Source organism: Gastrolobium bilobum, unplaced genomic scaffold (assembly GCF_033153095.1).
Source record: "Gastrolobium bilobum isolate Gb01-03AN ecotype WA unplaced genomic scaffold, APGP_CSIRO_Gbil_v1 utg1254743, whole genome shotgun sequence".
NCBI lineage: Eukaryota > Viridiplantae > Streptophyta > Magnoliopsida > Fabales > Fabaceae > Gastrolobium > Gastrolobium bilobum.
This window is the reverse complement of record NW_026898591.1, coordinates 1-11,483: the sequence shown is the minus strand read 5'-3', so window position 1 is coordinate 11,483 and position 11,483 is coordinate 1. Positions and strand designations below refer to the sequence as shown.

The 11,483-nt window shown below is 32.7% G+C and overlaps 3 protein-coding genes across 3 annotated transcripts; all 3 read right to left on the bottom strand.

The window, feature by feature from the left end:
* Positions 1 to 57: 57 nt before the first annotated feature.
* LOC133317545 (putative FBD-associated F-box protein At5g22720) lies at positions 58 to 894 on the bottom strand. Its single transcript, XM_061519411.1, has one exon. The coding sequence runs from the start codon at positions 892 to 894 to the stop codon at positions 58 to 60; it is 837 nt and encodes a 278-aa protein (XP_061375395.1).
* Positions 895 to 5,272: 4,378 nt separating this feature from the next.
* LOC133317544 (putative FBD-associated F-box protein At5g22720) lies at positions 5,273 to 6,510 on the bottom strand. The gene is made up of 2 exons (XM_061519410.1): positions 5,539 to 6,510; positions 5,273 to 5,428 (listed from the first exon to the last, which is right to left on the bottom strand). The coding sequence occupies exons 1-2, from the start codon at positions 6,508 to 6,510 to the stop codon at positions 5,273 to 5,275; spliced, it is 1,128 nt and encodes a 375-aa protein (XP_061375394.1).
* A 4,010-nt stretch (positions 6,511 to 10,520) lies between these two features.
* LOC133317546 (uncharacterized) lies at positions 10,521 to 11,422 on the bottom strand (the record flags this gene model as incomplete). Its single annotated transcript, XM_061519412.1, has 2 exons — positions 10,521 to 10,622; positions 10,733 to 11,422. Coding segments are annotated over 2 exons (792 nt in total), but the record flags the coding sequence as incomplete, so codon positions are not given.
* Positions 11,423 to 11,483: the final 61 nt, after the last annotated feature.

Here is an 11,483-nt window from a genome sequence, read left to right as displayed (position 1 = left end):
GAACGGTGAGGATCCAAATCCTCATCTAATATAATACCCTTTGTATACCTTCCTCAATCAAATCCAGGAGAACCACCAAATAAGTAGGCCATCACATTGGTTACAAAGATAATAGTTGTCACTATATCTAAAAGATTGAATCTTTGGAGTAAAAAGCTCAATCGCAAAGCCTGATTCCTTTCGCATATTGGATATGGTCAAGTCCGTCAGCTGGGGAGCATGGATTTCAAACTTGTGAATATTGCCAACGTAAGAACAATCAAGTAGGGACAGACACCTCAAATTGGGACAACCGCTGAAAGGATCATTCTCATGGACCAAATACTCGAACTCGCATTGAAAAAGATACAAGTGTTGTAGGGAAACAGAATCAAACATTGCGCTGTTAGTTACTATGCCTGCCAGGTGCAGGGTGGTGAGGGAGCGACAAGCAGAGAGTTGAGGTAGATTCCAAATAAAACATTTAGTAGTGATGCTCAGATCCTGAATATCTGTTGGTTTAATGTAGTCAATGATGGAATCTACGATGTCCACATCATCAAGAACATCAAGAAGATCGTCGAACACGAGTTTAAGCATGTTGAGATTGGTGGAAGCGTCTCTACGGGACAACACATGCTGCACGAAACATTGGAAAATGACAGGATCATCGAAGGACGAGTCGAGGAAATTGACGACGGGGAGTGAAGTCCAAAGGGACCTCCATCGCTTGCTGAGAACACTCGTCTGAACTGCTGTTTTTGCGTCCGAAAAAGAAAGTATGTGAAGGATAATTTCATCTGGCAAGTTACTTAGTCTGTCCTCCTTCACTTTCTTCTTCTTCTTCTTCTTCTTTGTGTTTATGTTTTCTTGTGTTTCCACCCTCCAACTCTCCTCCTCAATCGAAGCCTTCATCTTCCCACAAAAGAATCAAGAAACGCAAGAACCTCTTCTTTAATTTCTTTCTCTTTTTCAATCGTTTAATTAGAGCTTTTCTACTCCTAATTTACAGTTGCTAGCTGTTTATATAGATATTGATTTCCTTGGCAAAACTACCCCTTTAATCCTAACTTCAAAAAAATTTGCCAATCTTTTCGAAATCTTTAATCAATTTTACATGATTTTGATATGATTTTCGAAATCTTTCCAAATTTAAAAATATTAAATTTATTATCAATATAACTGATTTGGTAATTGAATTTTTTTCTTTTAATTTTGACCCAAAAAATTGAAATATTATATATTATTTAGTAAATCATTTCATAATTATTTTTACATTTAATAAATAGCTCTAACATTCAAAATATATACAGATGTCAAAATTGACCAGCCCGTCCCATTTGGTCCAAGCCCGTGTGGGTTAGGGTACAAAAGCCCGTAGGAACAAATGAACCTCAATAACAAAGGCCCGGCCAAAAGCCCTATTGGTTAGGGTCAGCCCGCCGGCTATCTAAAATTATAATTGTATAATTTTTTTTTATCATATTCAATACATTAAAAAATATTTTAACAAATAAATATTTAACACTTTCTTGACATATTTTATACAAATTATAAATTTTTTATAATTTAATTTTTTTAATAAAATAATATTTATACACAAATATACAAGTGAAAATCTAAATAAAATTTTAATATAAACACGTGAGACCAAAGACGTTGCCCCTGTTGTAGGGTTCTTAGCCACTGATTCTGCTGAATGGGTTAATGGTCAAGTGATTCGCGTTAACGGTGGCTTTGTTTAGTTTCCTAATAAACTAAACCAAATTATTACCAATTAAATTAGTTTGCGCTGTGTGTGTGGTTACATCAATAGGTTAATAGGTTTATTTTTAGGGCTTATGTATGTCATGTGATAAGAAGATTTTATAATTTCTTGCAGAAACAATATAAATGGGACCTAGTGTTATTTAAAAAAACAAAAAAAAACAAAAGTTTCAGGCACGAATTTCGATCAATTTATGACATAATATAAGCAATTTGCTGTAACATAACCGTTATAAATCTCTTACTTTTATGTTTGAAAGTGTTATAAACATTAATAAACAAACAAAAACGAAAGTTTTGGATTATTTAATCTCCGTTAGCTACAAAGAGACAAATATGAAAACGGATAAATTAGAATCGGCAAAATTGAGGTCAGTTGACTCGTAATCCATCAAAAATAAGTTGGGTTGAGTTGGCAAAAATAAATTGTTAATCTGATTCGAGTCAATTCAGAAAAAACAAGCGAACCCCGCGGACGAGCCAGCTCGAGGGTTGAGAGTTTTTTTTTTTTTAAATACAAAATTTAATATATAAAAATGAACAAAACCCACCTATGTGTCATCGTTTTTCTTCCTTCTATAAACATAAGTCCTTGATCTTCTCACGTCGTTGTCATTTTTATATTATTAGGTTGTGCTAGCTCTGTTTGGTTTAAATATCTTACTCATTTTGGTAGCAAGTAGTTCTGATTGTTTTTCGATGCTGATACAAATTTATTGCGAAAAAAATTCGAAACTAAAACATTTTGCTTTTGCTTCTCATTACGTAACCTTTTTCTAATTTATTTTATAAACTATTATATAAGACAATTGTTTTGTTTAAGCTGATGGAAGCCACAACTGCTGGTGCATTAATACTACATGTTCATTTAAATAAGCTAAAAATGAGACAACCTGCGAGCCATTTTTTTAAGCCAACCCATGAGTCATACTTTCGAGTCAACCCGCGAGCCAACCCTAACCCGACTCGGGTCGAGTTGAGTTGGATTTTTTGGCTCATTTTTTTTTTTAATCAATCCTAACCCGGCTATTTTTTTCAGATTGCATGCGAGTTGGGTAGGGTCGAGTCAGGTTGATCCGTTTTGCCAACCCTTGAATAAATGAACAAAGAAATAATACAAATGAGTTCTGCTATATATATTATTCTTAATGACGTGATTTGATCATAGTTTAATAAGCAAAGGTTATATTTAGTACTTATTTTTCTTACTACTTCTTATTACCAAACCTTAATCGTTAATTTTCGCTAATCTTATGGTTATAATTTATTGAAAATTAATAATTAAGTAATAAGCATAACTTCATAAATTACAATTGTTAGATTGACGGAAATCAATGATTAATATTTAATAGTAAAAGATAGGAAGAAAAAATAGTTAATAAGTATAACATCTCCTAATTTATTATAATTTCCATGTTTCACTCCACAAACCATAGACAAAGATATTTCCCGTCATGGGCTCCCATTGAATCCGATGGTTTAATAATAATTATCATATTTCTATGGGTTTTATTAATCTCATGTTAAAGGAGATAAGTTATCTCATGTCATAGAGATAAACTTGTGGGCTCCAGCACCTGAAAAATAAAAAGAAAAAGAAAAAAATTGGCACAGTTATCGAAGGGTGTGTAGGAGAGAAATTTATCACATGTAGCATAAGAGTAGTTTTTCCTTATTTCTATGGGTTTTATAAGAGTTATGTTGTAGGAAAAATGATTGTGTAATGTTAAAGAGATTCGTTTTGCGTGCCGTAATTTTATTTTTTTATTTTTTCTTCAAAAAGTGTGGGTCCCACAAAATGTTGTGTGTGTAGAAAAGTTTGTTGTGTCATGTTAAATGATAAATGCAAATCCCTATTTCTATACTCTTTTATCTTTTTTTCAACCCGTTTCCCCCAAATTTGCCTCTCTGGAACTGAACTCAACGACCTTATCTGTAATAAGTTTCATACCTATTTTTGCTATTATATATGCATATTGAACTGCCAATTCGTTTTGATTTCAAGTGATGATACCAAATAAATTTCAGAGTAAATATCATTTTCGATCATCGGCAAATTTTACGACGTCCGCTTTAGTCACTAGTAAATAAAAAGGCTATTTGTGATCCTAAGAAATTCAAAATGGATTCATTTTAGTCTTTTTGAGGGACTAGAGTGAATCTTTTTTGAATTTGTGAGAGACCACGATTTCAATTAAATTGGTCAATTTTGAATTTTTTAAGGACCACGAATAATTTTTTTATTTGTTAGGGACTAAAATGATTATCGTGAAATTTGTTGAGAACTAAAAAGACTATTTACTCTGAATTTTATAAAGGTAGATGAAAGTGACAAAATTACAAGCTGACTGCTCCAACTAGTAAGGGTAACAATATCAAACTAGTGTTGTAGACTAGGGTCAATATCATTAGTGATTCCAGGCGCTATCGGCATACATGACATCCAAAGAACTTTTGGCCATACATCATGCATAATATAAATAAAAAAATAGAAGAAGATCCGTTTATAATTTTTTTTTACAAATTACACTATATTTTTTTGGGAGAACATAGTGTAACCTAGTGTTCTCTGAGGAGAACATAGCGTAGTTTGTAAACGAAAAATTTGTAAATATAACTCTCTTCGAACAAATAAGGTTCCAAAACCGAAAACTCAACAAATAAAGCAGTTAATTGTTGGTGATCTTTGAGGTTAGAGAGGCATGAATGTGACATAATAACGTATCGGTCAATTTAGATGTCTGAACTGTTTTAATAATATCAAAACTCATCCCTATTCAAAATATAAAATATGGTTTTGTTATCAATATATATATATATATATATATATATATAAAATATGGTTCAGTTTTACGCCATTTTTAAAAAATCGATTACGATGAAACGGTTTGATTAGGTTTTCAAAGTGGTTTGCTTCTTTTTGATTTTTTGCACAGCCATTGAGTTGTACAAGGGACAAGAGATCCTACATTATGAGGTATAGACAATTTATTGATAAACTTACAACCGATATATTTACTCAAATAACTATATGTTTATCACTCATTTTAGGGAGGCATAATAGTGACCCTTTAAATGAGCCTTTATTGGCCAGAACATGACTTTAGGGTCTAAAACAATAACAATTTATGAATTGCACCCGTCACATTTGGAGACAATCGTGTTTTATGGTCATTTTATTCCTTTTAATTAGTATTCAATGTGAAAATTATAGGATATTAACCATCATATATCATAAAATTCTTTTGTTACATAATTCTGCTTAGGTGTCGTTAGGATGGCTAACAGGATCAATGTCACATGACAATACCCTAACAATCTCATTAGGGTGGGTAACGAGATAACATGTGACATGATACGGTCATTCGTCTCAAATTTTTTTATAATACCATTTAAAAAAACCATTTAAAGCAAGGTTTTTTTTTATGATATCTCGTAAAGTTTTGCGAGTCTTCCTCTACCCTGTTATTCAAGAACGGTGAGGATCCAAATCCTCATCTAATATAATACCCTTTGTATACCTTCCTCAATCAAATCCAGGAGAACCACCAAATAAGTAGGCCATCACATTGGTTGGTATGGCAAGAGGGATATGTGTATCCGTTATTAACTCAAAATTCTTCAAGCTAGTGAAAGGAGAAGACCGACCACACCGTAGAGGAGGATGAACCACAGACAGAACCTAGGAAAAATCAAAGACAGACAAAGAAGTTAGTTCAAAGAACGGTAAGCAATCAACTATTAATTAATTCAATGGCTTTGGTCATTGGATCGACAAAGTAATATACTTACATGAATGATACGAGGTGATAAGGATACAAACTTTGCACTCCCCATCGCTTCAAACAATTTACTCAGCTTAAGAGACAAATTAGTGGCCTTGGTGAATTCTTCGTTGGGCCGAAAACCGCCTAAATCAATATTCACTCTCTCTACAAAGGAAAGGTTTCCCTTAATGAAAAAATCACAAAGATAATAGTTGTCACTATATCTAAAAGATTGAATCTTTGGAGTAAAAAGCTCAATCGCAAAGCCTGATTCCTTTCGCATATTGGATATGGTCAAGTCCGTCAGCTGGGGAGCATGGATTTCAAACTTGTGAATATTGCCAACGTAAGAACAATCAAGTAGGGACAGACACCTCAAATTGGGACAACCGCTGAAAGGATCATTCTCATGGACCAAATACTCGAACTCGCATTGAAAAAGATACAAGTGTTGTAGGGAAACAGAATCAAACATTGCGCTGTTAGTTACTATGCCTGCCAGGTGCAGGGTGGTGAGGGAGCGACAAGCAGAGAGTTGAGGTAGATTCCAAATAAAACATTTAGTAGTGATGCTCAGATCCTGAATATCTGTTGGTTTAATGTAGTCAATGATGGAATCTACGATGTCCACATCATCAAGAACATCAAGAAGATCGTCGAACACGAGTTTAAGCATGTTGAGATTGGTGGAAGCGTCTCTACGGGACAACACATGCTGCACGAAACATTGGAAAATGACAGGATCATCGAAGGACGAGTCGAGGAAATTGACGACGGGGAGTGAAGTCCAAAGGGACCTCCATCGCTTGCTGAGAACACTCGTCTGAACTGCTGTTTTTGCGTCCGAAAAAGAAAGTATGTGAAGGATAATTTCATCTGGCAAGTTACTTAGTCTGTCCTCCTTCACTTTTCTCTTCTTCTTCTTCTTCTTCTTCTTTGTGTTTATGTTTTCTTGTGTTTCCACCCTCCAACTCTCCTCCTCAATCGAAGCCTTCATCTTCCCACAAAAGAATCAAGAAACGCAAGAACCTCTTCTTTAATTTCTTTCTCTTTTTCAATCGTTTAATTAGAGCTTTTCTACTCCTAATTTACAGTTGCTAGCTGTTTATATAGATATTGATTTCCTTGGCAAAACTACCCCTTTAATCCTAACTTCAAAAAAATTTGCCAATCTTTTCGAAATCTTTAATCAATTTTACATGATTTTGATATGATTTTCGAAATCTTTCCAAATTTAAAAATATTAAATTTATTATCAATATAACTGATTTGGTAATTGAATTTTTTTCTTTTAATTTTGACCCAAAAAATTTAAATATTATATATTATTTAGTAAATCATTTCATAATTATTTTTACATTTAATAAATAGCTCTAACATTCAAAATATATACAGATGTCAAAATTGACCAGCCCGTCCCATTTGGTCCAAGCCCGTGTGGGTTAGGGTACAAAAGCCCGTAGGAACAAATGAACCTCAATAACAAAGGCCCGGCCAAAAGCCCTATTGGTTAGGGTCAGCCCGCCGGCTATCTAAAATTATAATTGTATAATTTTTTTTTATCATATTCAATACATTAAAAAATATTTTAACAAATAAATATTTAACACTTTCTTGACATATTTTATACAAATTATAAATTTTTTATAATTTAATTTTTTTAATAAAATAATATTTATACACAAATATACAAGTGAAAATCTAAATAAAATTTTAATATAAACACGTGAGACCAAAGACGTTGCCCCTGTTGTAGGGTTCTTAGCCACTGATTCTGCTGATTGGGTTAATGGTCAAGTGATTCGCGTTAACGGTGGCTTTGTTTAGTTTCCTAATAAACTAAACCAAATTATTACCAATTAAATTAGTTTGCGCTGTGTGTGTGGTTACATCAATAGGTTAATAGGTTTATTTTTAGGGCTTATGTATGTCATGTGATAAGAAGATTTTATAATTTCTTGCAGAAACAATATAAATGGGACCTAGTGTTATTTAAAAAAACAAAAAAAAACAAAAGTTTCAGGCACGAATTTCGATCAATTTATGACATAATATAAGCAATTTGCTGTAACATAACCGTTATAAATCTCTTACTTTTATGTTTGAAAGTGTTATAAACATTAATAAACAAACAAAAACGAAAGTTTTGGATTATTTAATCTCCGTTAGCTACAAAGAGACAAATATGAAAACGGATAAATTAGAATCGGCAAAATTGAGGTCAGTTGACTCGTAATCCATCAAAAATAAGTTGGGTTGAGTTGGCAAAAATAAATTGTCAATCTGATTCGAGTCAATTCAGAAAAAACAAGCGAACCCCGCGGACGAGCCAGCTCGAGGGTTGAGAGTTTTTTTTTTTTAAATACAAAATTTAATATATAAAAATGAACAAAACCCACCTATGTGTCATCGTTTTTCTTCCTTCTATAAACATAAGTCCTTGATCTTCTCACGTCGTTGTCATTTTTATATTATTAGGTTGTGCTAGCTCTGTTTGGTTTAAATATCTTACTCATTTTGGTAGCAAGTAGTTCTGATTGTTTTTCGATGCTGATACAAATTTATTGCGAAAAAAATTCGAAACTAAAACATTTTGCTTTTGCTTCTCATTACGTAACCTTTTTCTAATTTATTTTATAAACTATTATATAAGACAATTGTTTTGTTTAAGCTGATGGAAGCCACAACTGCTGGTGCATTAATACTACATGTTCATTTAAATAAGCTAAAAATGAGACAACCTGCGAGCCATTTTTTTAAGCCAACCCATGAGTCATACTTTCGAGTCAACCCGCGAGCCAACCCTAACCCGACTCGGGTCGAGTTGAGTTGGATTTTTTGGCTCATTTTTTTTTTTAATCAATCCTAACCCGGCTATTTTTTTCAGATTGCATGCGAGTTGGGTAGGGTCGAGTCAGGTTGATCCGTTTTGCCAACCCTTGAATAAATGAACAAAGAAATAATACAAATGAGTTCTGCTATATATATTATTCTTAATGACGTGATTTGATCATAGTTTAATAAGCAAAGGTTATATTTAGTACTTATTTTTCTTACTACTTCTTATTACCAAACCTTAATCGTTAATTTTCGCTAATCTTATGGTTATAATTTATTGAAAATTAATAATTAAGTAATAAGCATAACTTCATAAATTACAATTGTTAGATTGACGGAAATCAATGATTAATATTTAATAGTAAAAGATAGGAAGAAAAAATAGTTAATAAGTATAACATCTCCTAATTTATTATAATTTCCATGTTTCACTCCACAAACCATAGACAAAGATATTTCCCGTCATGGGCTCCCATTGAATCCGATGGTTTAATAATAATTATCATATTTCTATGGGTTTTATTAATCTCATGTTAAAGGAGATAAGTTATCTCATGTCATAGAGATAAACTTGTGGGCTCCATCACCTGAAAAATAAAAAGAAAAAGAAAAAAATTGGCACAGTTATCGAAGGGTGTGTAGGAGAGAAATTTATCACATGTAGCATAAGAGTAGTTTTTCCTTATTTCTATGGGTTTTATAAGAGTTATGTTGTAGGAAAAATGATTGTGTAATGTTAAAGAGATTCGTTTTGCGTGCCGTAATTTTATTTTTTTATTTTTTCTTCAAAAAGTGTGGGTCCCACAAAATGTTGTGTGTGTAGAAAAGTTTGTTGTGTCATGTTAAATGATAAATGCAAATCCCTATTTCTATACTCTTTTATCTTTTTTTCAACCCGTTTCCCCCAAATTTGCCTCTCTGGAACTGAACTCAACGACCTTATCTGTAATAAGTTTCATACCTATTTTTGCTATTATATATGCATATTGAACTGCCAATTCGTTTTGATTTCAAGTGATGATACCAAATAAATTTCAGAGTAAATATCATTTTCGATCATCGGCAAATTTTACGACGTCCGCTTTAGTCACTAGTAAATAAAAAGGCTATTTGTGATCCTAAGAAATTCAAAATGGATTCATTTTAGTCTTTTTGAGGGACTAGAGTGAATCTTTTTTGAATTTGTGAGAGACCACGATTTCAATTAAATTGGTCAATTTTGAATTTTTTAAGGACCACGAATAATTTTTTTATTTGTTAGGGACTAAAATGATTATCGTGAAATTTGTTGAATACATCATGCATAATATAAATAAAAAAATAGAAGAAGATCCGTTTATAATTTTTTTTTACAAATTACACTATATTTTTTTGGGAGAACATAGTGTAACCTAGTGTTCTCTGAGGATAACAAAAATTTGTACCATATAACAAATATATCTTTGATAAAATTCTTTTGTTACATAATTCTGCCCTATTCAAAATATAAAATATGGTTTTGTTATCAAAAAAAAAAAAAATATATATATATATATATATATATATATATATATATATATATAAAATATGGTTCAGTTTTACGCCATTTTTAAAAAATCGATTACGATGAAACGGTTTGATTAGGTTTTCAAAGTGGTTTGCTTCTTTTTTTATTTTTTGCACATTGAGTTGTACAAGGGACAAGAGATCCTACATTATGAGGTATAGACAATTTATTGATAAACTTACAACCGATATATTTACTCAAATAACTATATGTTTATCACTCATTTTAGGGAGGCATAATAGTAACCCTTTAAATGAGCCTTTATTGGCCAGAACATGACTTTAGGGTCTAAAACAATAACAATTTATGAATTGCACACATTTGATACAATCGTGTTTTATGGTCATTTTATTCCTTTTAATTAGTATTCAATGTGAAAATTATAGGATATTAACCATCATATATCATTTTTTTGTTACATAATTCTGCTTACCATTTAAAAAAACAATCTCATTTAAAGCAAGGTTTTTTTTTTTATAATACCATTTAAAAAAACCATTTAAAGCAAGGTTTTTTTTATGATATCTCGTAAAGTTTTGCGAGTCTTCCTCTACCCTGTTATTCAAGAACGGTGAGGATCCAAATCCTCATCTAATATAATACCCTTTGTATACCTTCCTCAATCAAATCGGGATATGTGTATCCGTTATTAACTCAAAATTCTTCAAGCTAGTGAAAGGAGAAGACCGACCACACCGTAGAGGAGGATGAACCACAGACAGAACCTAGGAAAAATCAAAGACAGACAAAGAAGTTAGTTCAAAGAACGGTAAGCAATCAACTATTAATTAATTCAATGGCTTTGGTCATTGGATCGACAAAGTAATATACTTACATGAATGATACGAGGTGATAAGGATACAAACTTTGCACTCCCCATCGCTTCAAACAATTTACTCAGCTTAAGAGACAAATTAGTGGCCTTGGTGAATTCTTCGTTGGGCCGAAAACCGCCTAAATCAATATTCACTCTCTCTACAAAGGAAAGGTTTCCCTTAATGAAAAAATCACAAAGATAATAGTTGTCACTATATCTAAAAGATTGAATCTTTGGAGTAAAAAGCTCAATCGCAAAGCCTGATTCCTTTCGCATATTGGATATGGTCAAGTCCGTCAGCTGGGGAGCATGGATTTCAAACTTGTGAATATTGCCAACGTAAGAACAATCAAGTAGGGACAGACACCTCAAATTGGGACAACCGCTGAAAGGATCATTCTCATGGACCAAATACTCGAACTCGCATTGAAAAAGATACAAGTGTTGTAGGGAAACAGAATCAAACATTGCGCTGTTAGTTACTATGCCTGCCAGGTGCAGGGTGGTGAGGGAGCGACAAGCAGAGAGTTGAGGTAGATTCCAAATAAAACATTTAGTAGTGATGCTCAGATCCTGAATATCTGTTGGTTTAATGTAGTCAATGATGGAATCTACGATGTCCACATCATCAAGAACATCAAGAAGATCGTCGAACACGAGTTTAAGCATGTTGAGATTGGTGGAAGCGTCTCTACGGGACAACACATGCTGCACGAAACATTGGAAAATGACAGGATCATCGAAGGACGAGTCGAGGAAATTGACGACG